The 18303-nt window shown below is 40.0% G+C and overlaps 1 protein-coding gene across 2 annotated transcripts in view; it reads left to right on the forward strand.

Annotated features, from left to right (window-relative positions):
* Positions 1-14836, forward strand: part of LOC115234259 (homeobox protein prospero-like) — a 32311-nt gene extending 17475 nt beyond the window's left edge. Inside the window, exons 4-5 of one of the 2 annotated variants that reach the window (XM_029805178.1) lie at positions 11481-11640; positions 12424-14836. In XM_029805178.1, the coding sequence (XP_029661038.1) occupies positions 11481-11640; positions 12424-12603 (340 nt within the window). In that variant the 3' untranslated portion in view covers positions 12604-14836. The remainder of the gene's footprint in view (positions 1-11480; positions 11641-12423) is intronic. The other variant, XM_029805179.1, reaches the window with a different exon arrangement.
* Positions 14837-18303: the final 3467 nt, after the last annotated feature.

The raw sequence follows: 18303 nt of genomic DNA on the forward strand, positions 1-18303 counted from the left end.
TTTTTTTATCGTCCGCTTGCGAACGTTCGAAAAATTAATTGCCGGCCGGTTCGATCGGAAATGCGCGAAAGAAGAGCGCGTCACGTGTGCGGGCGAATGAAACGAAAACTGGAGGGTGTCAATTTTATGTAAAAAGTGATTTACATGTTGAACGATATGTTGACGATAATTCTATAAAACGATTACGCCATAAAAATTGGTATTTGTGTTTTTCCCTTTTTTTTTTTTAAATATGATCTTCGTTCGTTACACATAAATACGCGAACGAACAGTATAATAAGTATCTTATGATACAATCGAATATTCGATCTCGAAGTGAATTATTTAATACACAAAATAAAAATAGAACTGAATCGATGTAATGAAGTACTGTATTTATTGAAAAAAAAAAAACGCGTTGAAAACCAATGACGTGGAGGGAATGACGGAAGGTACAAAAGATTGTCGAATACGCATTAGAATCAATTCGCGAGTAGAGAATTGCGGGATTAATGGAAAAGTCTTGCACAAAAAAAGAATTTGAAAATTTCGTTAAATCGACCGATAATATCCGTCGTGATCTCGAAGACGGGAGAAAGGGTCGGTGTCACGGGTTCCCGGCGCCACGTCATTCGATATTTTTGTCAGTAAAACGATATCAGGCAAATTGCATCTGTCCTTTACACCGTGGCGCCGAGCCAGATCAAACAGTATTCGGCCCTGGATATTACTCTTCCCTTGATATTGTCGGTTCCCGGCACCACTCTCTCGTTTCTATCTGGCAGTCGGCGACGATCGAGTACTTTCTAAATCGAGAGAGTACGCACGCGATAACATCGGATGCGCACAAAAGAGAAAAAGAATCTGTCTTTCGAGCTATCTACACAATTGTCATTTATTTGGTCAATTTAATTCACGTTGATCATCATTTATTTCACATCGAACGTGGTTTCGGTTCACTTACGGATGTCATATCAAGCAGAATAATGACGCGTCTTGAATTGTAAACGATGTAAATTTTGGTGCCAGTGAGATCGATACGGGCCAGACACGCGTTTTCGAAGAACTCGTGCGAGCGCGTCATTCGACGAACGGTACTCTTATTGGCATCGTATGCAAATCGCCCATATACCAAGTCACCTTCTGAGTGCATCATAAGCATGCGGGCGAGCGAAGTAAGCAAGCACGACTATCTTACGGCGCGACATACGGGCGGCAAATATATTACGCCGCTAAAGAAAGAGCGACCTCGATTGAAATAAGCCGTGAGGAAAAAAAAAACGCAAGCCATACTTTCGATTATCGATCTGTGGTGCATGCATGGTGTACATACATACGTGCCGATGTTTTACCGGAATCTTTCCGAGCATAGCCGAACGGATGAGAGTACGTGATGAAACTCGCGCGCGCGACACAGGCCGGATAATTAAAAGACGCGGGGACGATTTACCGATAAATATTTATGGCGATATCGATAACATATACGTGTAATATCGATGACGTGATTTCACGCACGCTTTCTTGAAATCGGCACACGCTCTTTTCATACGGCGTCCGAAGGGATTCCGTTTATATTTACCTGGACTCGACAAACCGGGATCGTTTAAGAGCCATAAACGTAATCCTACGGAATATTTACAGTAGCCTCTCTACCCATCCCCAATGTGGTGGTCGACAGTTGTCTAACAAATCCTATTTACTGTTACCCGACGCGAACTATACGCACTAGAGATGCTGGGAGGGTGCCTATCGCCCCTAGCTAACCTACTGCCCTACTGCCATGAGTCTCACCCCTAAAAGTACCGCGGTCTCTCTCTTTCTCTCTCTCTCTCTCTCCTTTGCTGTCTCGATCTCTTCGTTGCACTCCGATTCTTATCCTTTTGCTTTACCTCACATCCCTCTCCCCTATACTATCGCGCCATCTTTCATAGCGCTCGTAACGGTTCTTCGTGGTTGAAATCAAGTGATGATCTCACGATATTCCTCGTCTTCCGCCGCGAACATTTTATACGGTTTTTAGGATGAAGACTGAAATATCAGCCTCATTTCGCGCGATGAAAATGTGCAATACCTCCTTGCCTTTGCTCTCTTTCTCTCTTTATCTCTATACCTCTCTTCCTCTCCTTCTCTCTCTTTTTCTCTCTCTCTCTCTCTCTCTCTCTCTCTTTCTCTCTCTCTCTCTCTCCTTTGCTGTCTCGATCTCTTCGTTGCACTCCGATTCTTATCCTTTTGCTTTACCTCACATCCCTCTCCCCTATACTATCGCGCCATCTTTCATAGCGCTCGTAACGGTTCTTCGTGGTTGAAATCAAGTGATGATCTCACGATATTCCTCGTCTTCCGCCGCGAACATTTTATACGGTTTTTAGGATGAAGACTGAAATATCAGCCTCATTTCGCGCGATGAAAATGTGCAATACCTCTCTCTTTATCTCTCTCTCTCTCCCTCTCTCTCTTTTTCTCTCTCTCTCTCTCTCTCTCTCTCTCTTTCTCTCTCTCTCTCTCTCTCTCTCTCTCTCTCTCTAACTGTTTCCAATACGCCGGTAACAAATAAGAACTATCGATCCCTTTCCCTGTAGGTGATATGCAAGCGCCAGGCTAATTTGTTTCACCGCACCGCCGACGTTCTTTTTTTTCCCTTTGTTCTCCCTGAGTTCATAAAGTCCACGCATGCTGGTATAAATAGCTGGTATAAGTACGATCGGACTCGTGATTTTCTGGAAAAGGGATGAATGATTTCGCAACGTCATGTCACTCTATCGAATATAAGATGCAATCAGTCGTCAATATTCAATAAATGATCGTCAATGAATATTTATTAGAAAATTCACGAGTCAGATTCTGTCAGATTTATAAAGCGCATAAAAGTAAATACATCGTGAAGCATTATAATAAATAGTAGCCTTTTTTGGCGATACAGATTTTTCGCGTGTCTCGTCGAAGTAAAGCACCGCGAGATTGAGACGACTTTATTTCTTCGAATCGCCTTCCCTCCGTCTTCTCTTTTGCACCCTTCCCGGTATGACGCGCTGCACCCGTAATGTAGTTTAGCGTGGTATGGCAGGAGGTAAACTTGGCAACAAAGAATTATTGATTTTTTCTCAGCGGGTTGAACGAGTTGCTGGGCGGTTGAGCGGTCCCGGTAGGGTATTCGACAAAGGATGTTTTCCGAGTCCCTAACCTAGGCAACCCTTCTCCTACGCTCAACGTCCCGTATGTGTCTGCCGTGTATTGCCTCAGTTCCGTGGGTGTATTCGTCTCTCTGTATGCGACCGGGGCTGCCCCGCTCTATCTCCCTTTCTCTCGCGGTCCTTCCTCATCTCCCTTCTCTCGCGTCTCGCTGTCCGTGTGTACTCAGCCGATGGTGAGGACTTAACTGCCTCATTGTCATCCCAGTAGGAATCGGAGCTTCGGGACAGATGTGCAAAATTTAAGACTAGAACTGGAAAAGTTATCGTTGACTCATGATCCCCAACTTATACGCGCTTCTTGTACACGATGAGCTCATTTCTCAGAATATCGCGCACCGCGCATAACAAATTTTGTATGATAATTTGTATAAAATTTTTGTATAATAAACAATGAAAAACGTAAGAGAGATACATATTAAATTGGATAACGATAACTCTTCATTTATATCATTTTTCTCCCAAGTTACTTTATATTTATCGGATTTGGCGGATCATACGAGATCTCTCGAATCCAGAATCTCTCCGGAGCGTTTGAGCGAGCAATCGAGATGAAATTTAACACACGAGATTGGTCACGAAGTATCCAACGCCGCTTCCTATTACATTGGAACACGTTAGACCACGGCACGTTAGAGCCCGATCTCTTTGGGCTGTCGTGTACCCAAATAGTTCGGTCCAGTCGAGTCCAGCCTTCGCACCTTATGCACGCGAGGATGCACATGCATAGTGCAGCAAATGGGTGGTGCAACGCCGGTACGGGGCCGGCAGGGAGAATCGATCGAATAAAAAAATGCTTGGCCGATGCCGAAGCGCGACGAGGACGCGAATCGCGGGCGATGAACGGACGAGGCGAAGAAGGGGACAGGGGTGCACGGCACGGTAGCAGAAGGAGGGATAGTCCGGGACCATTGAAGAGTGAAACCGCTCAAAGCAGCTGCCCCCCGCTCTTCGCGTCCAAGCTTCCACCCCCTTCCCGTCCTCGTCCGCTTCGGCCTGTGCGCCGACCCTAGGAGCTCGCCTCTCTCTTACTCCTCGTATAGCTTTGAAAAACCACCCCTACCTCAGCCTCGGTCGGACGGTACACCCCTGCAAAGCTTCGTAGCTCCTACTCTTTCTCTTCTTCTTTGTTTCTCTTCCACTTCGAAGGAGGTGGTCGGTCTAAACTTTGCGTCAAGGGGTTCGCTCGTTGCCATAAGTGCAAGAAATGTAGTTACGTTCCCCTCATTTTTCCGCCGTGCGTATCTTCTTCGTTAAGAGGAGCTCAACGATAACTTTTATACCGGTCGGATGCACGATACAAGATCGCCGATTATTGTTTCAAACTTTTCATATTTTTGATTAGAGTCGGTTTAGAGAGTTGACATCGCCGATTTTTCTTATTGGTTCTCAATTCTTTTATTATTCCTTGTGAAATAAAATTCGTCTGCGTGAAACGTGAAACTGCGCCCTACGCCGAACTGTGATCCTTATTATTATTCGCGCGGTCTTTGCATAATAAATTTAGTCCCATACGCGACGGATTTACGTCGAGAAGTCCGTGCGTAGCTGACAAAATTATCCGTCTATCTGTCTGCCGATGCTTTGCATCCTTCCCGGGGGTGAGGGGAAAGAACGCGGACCAGCTGGGAAGAAAAAAGACAGAAGTTGCCGAGGGATGAAAGAGGGAACGGGTCTAAGGCAAGCCAGATGCAAAGGGAGAAGGGACGAGAAGGGGAAGTCGAAAAGCAAGGGGCACACGAGAAGTGTGCATTGTAAGATCGGCGCGTGCGGCACGCGGAACCTTCGATATCGTCGTGCTATGCAATCGTGCCTAGAACCCCCGTGCTTATTCCCGCTCTGCCCCCCTCTCCTCTCCCCCTTTCTGTCCCTTCTCTGCGCCATCGTTCTTCGGGTTCCCTCTTTTATGAAGGGCGAGGGCCCAGAAGCTCATTGTCGGGGGCACATCTGCCGTGCGATCGCCGACCGATTGTCTCGCAGGCTTAGGAAACTTGCTCGTGAAAAAAAGGCGGCTTAGCTGACGGGGCGACGTCGCACGTGGTGCGGGACGTGGACGCGCGTGTCCGCCTAAGAGAGAATGGGGAAGATCTTTCCAAAGTAGCGGCGCCACTTTTGTCGCACGCAATTGCGAAATAGCGTCGAAATCACGCGAAGAGCAACATATTCTGAAAATGTAAAAGATAACTTATGTGGCGCGAATGGATGAAGATCGTGCATTAAAATCTGGATGTAAAATTCTGAGGACAATATAATATGTAAACTTATGTATGATTGGCAACGTTAATTGGCAGAGGATCTTTGTACTCGCAATTAACTTATCATACGGTAAATAATGATCTCTAATATTGAACGGTATTACAATCATTTTTAAAACAATGTTGCATTTCGTCGGATTTTTCGGCTTTATAAATCTAACAATCTTTAAACTGTCGCGTCGAGTATCGTCGAGGAAGATCGTTGATAGTTTCTGAATAACATTGTGTCTTATAATTAGTTATATTTTCCGCGGCGTGCTTCTCGCGAAACATGCCATGCCCAACGAGAGGGTTTAAAATCGAGGTTGCCGCGAGCGCAAGTCTGAGAGTGCAGACAGCATTAAAGTGTTAATTACCAATTAAGAAGGGTGCATGCGCGCGCGCAGCGCAACATCAAGACCCTGCGCGACACCTTTTTGAACGCGCCCTCTGAATAGACGCTTACGCCCCAGCGGGCAAACGCGCGTAGTCGCTCATCCATCCGCGTCGCGCTCATCGACGCACGACGTGCGAGAAGACGCGACACGCACATCTACCACGCGCGGCCACCCGCGCACGGACGCGCTCGCGCGCGAATTCTAACGCGCGGACGCTTAATGCTCTCTCGTTACACGCACTTTCACGCCTCGTGACCTCCCGTCTCGGCGTCGCGGCGTAAAATAGAGCGTGACGACGGTAGACGACGGCGTTCCTCTCGAATTCTTTAACCGTCCTCTCGAGCCAACAAGTCTGCGGTTGCCGGCGATGCTCTCTCTCACAGCTGAGTCTTTGTCGACAATGCCAATTATATAAAGAGTGTAGTCGTATATATATAATGTATTTATTAGTATATAAATTTTTATTTTATGTAAATTTTATATTTAAATTTTATATAAATTTATATTTTATATAAATTTATAAATTTATATTTTTAATATAATTTTAAACAAGAAATATTTTACGGAAAGATTATACAAAAATTATGGATTGTCAGATTAATAATATGAGAAAATTTCAAGGCAAAAAGCCATAAAATGAAGATAGCAAAACTAATTTTTTTTCTTTTTTTTTTTGGAAGGGTGCATGCGCGCGCGCGCGCGCACGCAGCGCAACATCAAGACCCTGCGCGACACCTTTTTGAACGCGCCCTCTGAATAGACGCTTACGCCCCAGCGGGCAAACGCGCGTAGTCGCTCATCCATCCGCGTCGCGCTCATCGACGCACGACGTGCGAGAAGACGCGACACGCACATCTACCACGCGCGGCCACCCGCGCACGGACGCGCTCGCGCGCGAATTCTAACGCGCGGACGCTTAATGCTCTCTCGTTACACGCACTTTCACGCCTCGTGACCTCCCGTCTCGGCGTCGCGGCGTAAAATAGAGCGTGACGACGGTAGACGACGGCGTTCCTCTCGAATTCTTTAACCGTCCTCTCGAGCCAACAAGTCTGCGGTTGCCGGCGATGCTCTCTCTCACAGCTGAGTCTTTGTCGACAATGCCAATTATATAAAGAGTGTAGTCGTATATATATAATGTATTTATTAGTATATAAATTTTTATTTTATGTAAATTTTATATTTAAATTTTATATAAATTTATATTTTATATAAATTTATAAATTTATATTTTTAATATAATTTTAAACAAGAAATATTTTACGGAAAGATTATACAAAAATTATGGATTGTCAGATTAATAATATGAGAAAATTTCAAGGCAAAAAGCCATAAAATGAAGATAGCAAAACTAATTTTTTTTCTTTTTTTTTTTGCGAAAGGCAAATGAATTCGCATGTTTCTTACACTTCTATAAGAGGGATGCCGTGGGAAAGTTTCGCCAAGAAAACCCTGATGGTTGGGGATTGAAACGTTCCAGGGTCAAGTCGCGTCTTCGAGGGCTGCGGTGTTTGCTATTGTCAGAGGTCGACCGACTTGGCATAACCGTTAAAAGGGGCTTGGCTGGCTGGTTCGGTGGCTTAAGAAATACGTTTCTTGAATAGAGATCGGAAAGGGGGATATCGTAAGGCGAGAAGACGCTCGCTGCGATCTGTATTGCAAACTTACGGAAGGTATATGACTTCTCGCCACATCTTTACATGTCTTTACCCGCCCAGTTTCTTAAAGTCACAATGCAAATTTTGTTCCTACTTTATAGTAAAGAAAAATACTTCTTCTGTTTTGATTCTTTCTGTCTTTTTATTGATAGTTTAAATTTTAAATAATATATTTTATGTGATAATATCAAAAATTTAATTTTAGTTCTAACAATGCTCTACAATTTAATTCTAAATAATTCTTGAGAAACAAAAGAAAAAAGCAAATCTTCCATGTCATCTATTTTAGAATATCGTAAAAATTATGTCAATCATTTCCAATTCAATTTCTTTCATTAATATGTCGACACATACGCACTGTTTACCGCGAATGGACCGAATAACTACAGAATGACGCGGATGTAAAAAAAACTTTTAAGTGGCCGGGAATTCCCCTTTTAATTGGTGCTCTCGCATATACGGCACACATCACAAAAGCGGCGCATTGAAAAAGCGACTGACAACGATGAAGATCGCGGTTGAAGGAGGCATCGCGTCGGCAAACACGCTTACCATTAACTGCTTCAATATGCGACACTTCGAGTCCGTTTTATCTGTCTCTTTTCTCTCTATCTCACGCGTTTACACATACTATAAGATAAAGTACATTTATTATAAAACATAAGAGCGAGGCGTGACGCATCGAATTGAATATTCTTTCTGTCTTTTTATTGATAGTTTAAATTTTAAATAATATATTTTATGTGATAATATCAAAAATTTAATTTTAGTTCTAACAATGCTCTACAATTTAATTCTAAATAATTCTTGAGAAACAAAAGAAAAAAGCAAATCTTCCATGTCATCTATTTTAGAATATCGTAAAAATTATGTCAATCATTTCCAATTCAATTTCTTTCATTAATATGTCGACACATACGCACTGTTTACCGCGAATGGACCGAATAACTACAGAATGACGCGGATGTAAAAAAAACTTTTAAGTGGCCGGGAATTCCCCTTTTAATTGGTGCTCTCGCATATACGGCACACATCACAAAAGCGGCGCATTGAAAAAGCGACTGACAACGATGAAGATCGCGGTTGAAGGAGGCATCGCGTCGGCAAACACGCTTACCATTAACTGCTTCAATATGCGACACTTCTAGTCCGTTTTATCTGTCTCTTTTCTCTCTATCTCACGCGTTTACACATACTATAAGATAAAGTACATTTATTATAAAACATAAGAGCGAGGCGTGACGCATCGAATTGAATATCATATCTCAGAAACAAAGTGATTTTAAACTCCAGAATACAAATATTTATAGTAAAAATCAAATATTGTGACTACAACTCGCGCTTTTTAAATTATCTCTCGATGAATGAAAAGCTGAAACGAGAAAAAGTAAGATAATAACAGATGAAATAGGATGAGGCGAAAGTGTCTACTTCGAAGAATCTGAAACGTTACAGAGGCAATCTCTACATGTGCCTCATTCTTTTTCGTTGACGAAGTGTGTCGTAATTAGATACTAATAATTAGTACCTTTACGCGGAGACTCATGCCTTCTTCCTCTCTCCCTCTCTCTTTCTCTCCGTCTTTTATTAAGCTTTTCTTCTTTTCTTCTCTCACTTTTTCTCCCAATATCAGCCCGCTGCAACGGAGCGCAAGAAAACCGGAGAAGCCCTGAAGAGCTTATTATTATCCTAATTATACAATACTATAATGAATGATCCCGCGACCCTCTAGCACTCGATCTCGCTTACTCACTTGCTTGTCCGCTCGTCTTTCACTCCTCGCACCACCTATGCTTCTCTCTTTCTCTTTCTCTTTTTCCCTCTCGCCAATGGTTTCTCTCGCTCATCGTTGCTCTTATCCTCTGCACTTGGTGGTCGAAGAGTGGCAATTCTAGCACTCGGGCTTTTTGTCAAACAGACTACGGAACTAGCGGCATCTCCCTCGCGTCCTTGCGCCCCATTATACGGCCAGTCTCGTCTCTCGTGCCGCTTTCTCTGTCTACGGGTGTCTGTTTTAATTAGGCACTTCGTAGATAGGAGCACATACGTGTGCGCAGGCATACATATGCGTAGGCGCGTAGTGTGCGCCAGGACGTACGAGATACGTTAATATAGGTACGTAAGCGCGACACACAGTACCTCTACCACTACCTCGGCAATATACCGTCTATACTCGGCGATCCGACGAGCTTGAATGCGGTCGATGGATGGTTGAGTAAGGATTATAGGCGCAGGTAATACATGCATACGGCTCGCCGATGGGTGGTGACGTTTCGAGGAGATGAAGAGGGACGGTATTCGAAGGGATGATGGAGGAACTTCTCTTTCGATTCTTCCCGCGTGCGTAACTTTCTCCGACTGACTGCTGATAAGAGCACGCGAAATTATCTTAATTGGCAGTAAAGCCAATTCGAAATGATCGAACGAGAAGAATCTACCGTCCCCGCTTGTCTGCTTTCGTCGTTCTTTCTTTCAGCGATTTGAATGGGGTGAACGTTGCGGAAAATCGCGTTGTTTTCTTCGACAAGAGAGATAAGTGAAATTTCTCCGACCTTTCCCAATCTACAATTATAATATTGTAGATAAAATAATGTTTGCCTCGATGCCAAACTGTAAAATATGTCAGCGAGGATTTTACGGTCGTAAATATAGAAATTTATTGAATAGTTTGAGACAGTTGAAAAATGTCCTTCTAATTTAGGTCGCTAAACATTCCATTGTCTGTTTTCCGTTTTCTCTCGCAAATGAGGTTCCGATTCGCCAAGCGGAAGCAATCTTAAAAATTGCTCTCAACGACACTAAGCCAGAGTTGGAGGCAGTTGCTTTATATTGTCGAGTATTCAGCAACGATGAGTCGTATATACCGCGTTTTCGTTGAATCGTACTTCTTTACATCCCCGAGGAAATCAAAATGCAAGATCAACCACTGTGTTAAACTGATTCTACGAAGATACTCGCTTGATGCTAACATACATCTAAAGATGGGCTTTCATGAGCTAGGAGTCGCATAGAAGATCGATAAAAGAATAAAAATGTTGACGTGTGACAAGATCGCATCTTGTAGACTTTATCCATTTTTCTAACAATATTTGTAATCTCATGAGCTAGGAGTCGCATAGAAGATCGATAAAAGAATAAAAAATGTTGACGTGTGACAAGATCGCATCTTGTAGACTTTATCCATTTTTCTAACAATATTTGTAATAAGATGTATTAAAAGATATGGAAATAATGCAAATAAAATCTCAGATTAAAAACAAAACGCTTCGCGAAAACGTGCAAGTGAAAATGAAAAGCACATATAAATATAAATATGTTTAAACTTTCTATTAATAATTTTCTTCTGCACAGAGTACATTCATATTCTTCGTATTTTTCTTCTTTTTCCATATACGTCATCCGCAAAAGAGACTAGCCTTCGCATCTGTTCCCTCGTTCGAAGACTCTGATCATTATTCCTATATCAATTGTCCGCCAATTAACGAGTCGTGTTTATTTTTCCGCATTAATTAACGAGCGTAAAAGTAACGACCGATTTTACAGGTCGTTCTACGAATAAGAATGCGTAATAATTTTGCGTCGATCGTACGTTGCGAAGAGCATCGAGTCTTTCGACACGATAGCTTTTTCATCGTCTCTTTGCGTCTGTCCGCTTAACGTCGAGGAGAGCTCCCATAGAGCTCTCCATGTACGTCGTCTCCCTTCCTTCTTTTTTCATCTCCTTCCGCTTACGTCAGACTACTGTTAGCATCGATCTTTAATTAATTATCGATGACGCATTAGCGTTGTCGCTGTCTGTCGCGGGAAAACCAGGCGAGACAAGAATCAACCGCGATGACGTAGAAAGATTTATTATTAATTGACACCTCGATATACGCATCACAAGCTGTCGCATTTATCTATGAAAGCTCATATTAACCGCTTTAAGTTGAATGATATATATATAAAATTAATAAATATACCTTGAACTTGCACGAAATTATTGTATTGTCTAATCGGTGTGCCATTATTTTATCGTTTCAGAGAGTTCTACTACATCCAAATGGAGAAATACGCGAGACAAGCGGTTTCGGAAGGTGTGAAGAACGTCGAGGATCTACGAGTCGGTGGCGACTCTGAAATCTACCGGGTTCTTAACCTTCACTACAACCGTAATAACCACATTGAGGTATGGGGTCCTCAGGTGCGCAACACGAACACGCACACGCTGCATTTTATTTTATTTTTCTTCCAATATTATTTCGCGAATCGAAGAAAAGACAAGCATGTATTTCTTCGCTACAGATTTCGCATTCGATATAAATTGTCGATTGATTGATTCTACAAAATTAAGCTTTCTGTGTTAGCACTATATTTATCGTACGTTTTATAAAATATTTTACGTGCGTCTTTGTGGTTCACTATGATTGTAATTGTGTTTGCACGTTTTGTATGATAAAAGAAAGATTCGCGTAACATATTTATTGCCTGTATTGCAATTGAAAGATTTTATTTACGACATTGTTAATTGAAGGGTTCATTGCACACATAAATGTCAAATATTTATAAACCATCTTTTTGAAAACTTAAAAAAAATTAATCTTAAAAGAGCGTGTTGGAAGAAAGATAAATTTATATATTAAGTTCTTCGAGTTCTCAAAATGTGAGTTATATATCACTGTTGCATTGGATCCCACAATTATTAATAGTTAATATAATAAAAATTAACAATTTAATGTTATTTTTGTACTACTTATATGAGGATGAATAATTAATAGAATCAAACATATAAATAGTAGATCTAGAAAACTTTCAAAAAAAATTATGTTTTCTTTTTTTATAACGTTTTTACATTATTTAAAAATATTGCATGTTGCGGCATTCACGCGATGACATTTCTTATCGCAAAGACGTTGAAAGCCGATATGTGTCTGTGACTTTATCATCGTGCAATCTGCAACTGCTAACAGTAACGCGGAACTTTCAGGTACCCAGCAACTTTAGGTACGTTGTGGAGCAAACGCTGAAAGAGTTCTTCAAAGCGATTCAGGGCGGCAAGGACTCCGAGCAAAGCTGGAAGAAGTCCATCTATAAGGTGATCTCGAGGTTGGACGATCCGGTGCCGGAGTACTTCAAGAGTCCGAACTTCCTGGAGCAACTCGAATGAATCAGGAGGTCGCGTGGCTCTTGCTCTTCGTGGTGCGCGGGTTCGCCTGCGCTCGTCGGCTCCCGATAATCAGGAACGACCAACGAGGAAGGATCGCATCCGCTAGGAGGTACATGTCCTTCGCGTAGTGCGTGTTCAGGTATCCTTAAATAACATATCGCAGAAACGAACGTGAAAGAGAACAAAGGCTAGGAAGGGAGATGAGATACGGACAAAGCCAAGGAACGGAGGCACCGTCGACGTCCAAGGGCGACGTCAAGATGCCAACGAAGGATCAGGCTGTGACTGAATCAAAAGGCAGAAATGGAAGAGACACACACATACATACACATACACAAAAAAAAAACATTACCTATGGTGAATCTACGGCCGACGAAATTCGAAAGCCGTAAAATGTCGAACGCTCATCGACGTTCCTCTTGTTTCAACCGAACGAGCATGAGAAGGTGATCCTGGGACTAGACGAAGAAGCATCGACGAATGCGTGGTCAACGAACGGCGAGGATAGATAGCTTTTAGCGTCGATTTTGTCCGTTGATCTGTTTGTAACGTATAGGATAATTGTTTTGTTACCGCCTAATTTTACATCACACGATAGGGACTTAAGGACGATGACACTGCTGGGGTTGCACTTACAGAGAGAGACAGAGACGTTTGGAACGTTTGCGAATATATCCAAAAATTAACTAAGTCAAATTGAGAATCGCACGGCGGTTCTTCTTCTGATTCGAATGAGAACCGGAAGTGGAACCTTCGTCGATAAGGAACGATGCAGGACGGGCAACAATATTTCTCGTCCTGCACCGTTCTATAGAGAAACGATACATTTGTAAATGAGGAGAAAACCTTGCACTAAAACTATTCCGGATAATTCTATTTTAAGCTCTGCAAGTGGCTTCGGTTTTGCAAAGATCGATGCTCTCTGATAAAACCCTGGAAAGAACTTCCTATCGATGAATGAATGAATAATGGCAGTTCATACTTCGATAAGAAGACACTTTTACTGCAATTTATATAGCATGCTTCTTCTTTTTTTAAAAGAAGTTTAGTCCTCGTTATAAATATGTTAGTTAAAAATATGAGGTTTGCCTCGATGCTTTTCGACTTCAAAGAAATATCAATTTTTATTATACATGTATTGTGTACGTAATTTTTTTTTATCGCGTATAATCGATCGACACAAGTTTCGAAATCGACGTGAAAATGCTTGGCTATAAAATTACAATGCGCGTAATTTGAATCGGATAAAAAACGGCGTGAAGAAACAATCGTGCGCGCGCTTATATCGATACCAAAGAAATGAATCGACTTCATGAGAACCAAACCGAAACATTGGTCGCATAAATAATCAAGCGATCCGTTTATAGCAATTTCCGCACGAAGAACCTGTTCCTATCTGCCGAGGAAGAGATTCCTCCGTCCTTTTCGTTTCCTCGTATTTTTTTTCACTCGCCGAGTACTACATTTATTGGGCCGATAAAGAATCGTAGAGAATACATACGTTGCATTGAGAGAAACAATGCACGGATCAATATACATAGCTGTTTTTATTAATGGTTGATTGTATAAACGAGAGATTAGGTTAATCGCAATGAGACGAGATTAGGAATAATAAACGGGCGACAAAGATGCACAGACCGGATGTAACAGATTCTCTGGATTGTGCGCCGGCAGCATTCCAACTGTGGCGAATAAAAAGAGATTAAGACGCTATATAATCGGGCGTGCCGCAGTTTGTAATTATAAATAAATATTAGACTTTTAAAGCGAAAAAAATGAGAGACGGATGTCTTGGCGTGTGATTAAAGTAGCGTAAAGAGGACGCGTGTCACAGAGTTGCACACAACCGCGCGTCCTCTCCCTCCTCTATTTTCTCCGCTATATTATCACCCCATACAGACTTACAAACACGGACACGCAACACGCATGTAGCGGCCACTTACACATATTAATTTGCACCACGCGTACATGTACGCGCGCGGACATGCGAAAAATCAGAGACGGCGCTTTTATACTCCTTACTGTGACTCTTTCTCGCTAAAAATTTCTGTAGATATATATTACGAGACGGTATAAATATTAGAGATAATTTTTGAGTGGTAGCGTAAAAGTGCACATATTTTAATTTTTATTTTTTTCACTATCATTCTCGCTACTACGTGCACTATCATTATTATTATTACTATTATTATTATTATTATATTGCTATTATTATTATTATATTATTATATTATTATTATGTTGTTTAACATTTGTTACAGTTATATTTCGATTGAATATTTAGTTCTGCTTATAGCACATAGTGATACATAGAAGCGTTATTGACTCATGTAAATAAAAAGGAAACAATTTCAACAAATGCAAAAGCACAAAGTGAATGTATAAAGCGAAAGGATATCCAACATTGCGTATGAATAATCTTTCGCTTTTTACTACAAAGCGTTTGCTTTCTGTTTTAAAGAATGCGCTCTTGTAAGCGCATCATCGTTCTCGAAGCAGGCATCAATAACACAGCCACGCAAGCGTGTACAGAATTACAATATCGTATTTCTTATCGTTTATATAATTTCACAAAATTTTCTGTAGTTCCTGCCATCCATGATAGTAAATCAACTTTAAAAATAAGCAAATGATATAATATATCTACTATACACATACTTTTCGAAATTTTTACTTCGATAAATAAGAACGAAAATATTTGCCTATGAATATATTTATCTATTTCATACGACCTATTATGATTTAATTATAAAAAAAATATTTTGAATATTATTAATATATTATTATATTATTATTAGACTCACTATTACCTCTCTCAATATGACAATTTTAGTATGAAATATGATTATAATTATTAATATTATTATTGTCATCGTTGGAATTGTCATTTACGGAGAATTTAGTTAATTTAAAATTAATCTTGTATTTTTCTCCATATGTAATTTCTACTGATGCTTTATCAATTTTCATCCTTATCTTATTTACAAGGTAAACTCTTTCAACTTTTACTTTGCCGTTCCCAACTTTACCAAGCTTACTTATCCCAAGCCTGGAATTACGCGCTCTATCTTTAGTTATTATGTATATTTAGTTATTATAATAATAATTACTAAAATTATATCAGTAGTTTATACCAGGCCGTACACACTACCACACGGAAATCTTTTTGCAAGCGGTGAGTCTTAACCTAGTCACGAGTCACTATTTTTTAATTGAGTAATGGTCGATTATTGATTATTATTTTATTTATTAATTATGACAATAAAATGAGAAAATGGATTTTTGTTTGCGTTTAATTTGGCATAAACGTCGTTTCACTTTTGTTTTTATTTGACTGATCTACACTACCCTTCCCTAAATAGAATTTGAAAATCTTACAATAGAAAAAAAAAAAAAAATGATTTAAATTTGGCATATCTGAAATATTTTTGATATTCTACCAGGTCTATCACTTTTATATAAAAAGATGTAATGCACTTAATGTCTTAAATTCGCGATCGATAAGTTCAATGAGAATAGAAGCGAGTAGCTTTTTTTGTCTGAACTAGAACGTGCGTTATTGAATTGAGGAAACAAGAACGAAATTTTGAAAATTTCAATTTTTATTATAATATAATATATTAGACTTTGGCCTAAAACTAGGAACAACTCCCTCGGCGCTGGCCTAAGATTTTGGTCTAAACATTTATAACGAGAAGGAAATGGTAGAAGAAGCAATGTAGGAAATCTGGATAAATTTTAAAACAAGAGATTATACGCGATAAGAGATACGCGTTATCTAAATTTATTTGTCGCAAGGCATTTGCGTCAAGGCAGTAGACACTGGTAGAAAAAAAATTTTTTGGAGATTTAAATTATTGTTTATTTTAAATTTGTATTTATTTAATTGTATTTTTTTTTAAAGATTGAACCTATAATTTATCGAGAAATTATTGATAAAACCTTTCTTTACGTTTTTTATTCATTTTTATAATTAAATGAATTTTAATTACATTATATATATATATTGAAATTGTTTTAATAGAATATATCCTATCCTTTTTAAATATATCCTATATATTATATCATAATGTATTGGTTAAGAAACTTTAATAATATGCCAAAAACTAAAAAAAAAATAATTATTTTAATTTAATTATGTTAGCACTTTGCATAATATATTACTGAAAATTTATTTTTCATCAATTTGCAAAAGAAAACATAAAACACAAAGATATAATATTCTACTATACATTATTCAGATATTAATCGAAGACAATACTTAAAATATAAATATGTCTCAACACAGTTTGTTTTGAGACAAATCTTTAATGTACTCCTCGCATTATTATCTACTACGATTCTAAAAGCTTTGCGCTTTCACGTCGATACGCGTCAATATCCATCATTTATTGCAATGGGACATCATATAATTTTTCACGTCAAATCTCAACATGAAATCTCAACAATATCACTATATAGAATATATATATACGCTACTTCAATATTACGCCATCGATATATGACATTTAATTCAAATTATATTAATAATCGTTTTCTATTTCTTTCTTCTATTGTATGGAGTTATGGAAAACAAAATAATTTCAGCAGTAATGACATTCATCTAAGAGAACAAGTCTAAAATCATACTGTCTTATAGATCAGTCCATTCTTTTAAATATTATCTATACTCAACGGGAAAAGAAACCTTTATAACATTAAATTGACATTTTCTGAATATCGCAAATTAATACCATGAGCTTTTAATTTTGATTACTTTCAACTATTATTATCGAGAAAATCGTAAATCTCACAACTGAAATTACATGTTACACCGATTAAGCCAATTATCTGACTATCTCGCTTCCACGTTCTTCGGAATATGATCACACACTTTGAAAAGTGATAAGCGGGAAATTGAAAAGGCTTCAAGATCAAGCCGATTTTAAATCCCCAGTCGCCTTTGATAGCGGATAAGCTGAAACATCAGAGGAATCTCGTATGATTATGCTTATTCGTAAAGATCTGAGAATGAGAAACCGTTACGACGCATAAATAATTCTCGCGTGATCCTTCGAGGCCATCTAGGAATCTAAAATGGAAGAGTAAGTACAAGTCCGCTTTTATATTTCTTCGTCGACCGAGAATCGAAGCTCCTAGCACGAAGGACAGACCGTTATAGATCTTATACGGTAGACGCGTTACTCGAGCCGTAAAGAGGCTCAGGAGAAAAGTGTCTGAGCAAGGCTAATAATTAGCGATCGGTGGTTCTCACCGCGAGATTCTCTCTTCTCGATGGGAGAACCAGCCGCGGCTCCTTACCTCCCGATCGATGCTACTGATCCCGATCTACCGTCCAACATGACGTAGACCGCGGGACAAAACTGGCGATGAACAGCACGAGCGTAGAAAAAGGGGCGAATTCTCAACGATTTTACGGATGCGCGTACAATGAGAATGAAACGAACGTAAGAAAGGCAGACGGCGAGATCGACGAGATGTATGCGAAGGATGTAGCGGCGAAGAGACACACACACACATTCTCCCGAGGGATGATAACGAAAAATTAGAGTCGCCGTTCGCGTTCAACTACTAAACGAAGTTACATAAATATAAGAAGTCGATCGACTCGCCGTTCATTACGTTTATGCAGCGGGGCCGACGCACGGAGAAATGAGTACACGGGACGGAACGAAATTAAACGAGAACGAATATGAGAGA

This window comes from Formica exsecta, unplaced genomic scaffold (assembly GCF_003651465.1).
Source record: "Formica exsecta isolate Colony F162 unplaced genomic scaffold, ASM365146v1 scaffold2, whole genome shotgun sequence".
NCBI classification, from domain to species: Eukaryota; Metazoa; Arthropoda; class Insecta; order Hymenoptera; family Formicidae; genus Formica; species Formica exsecta.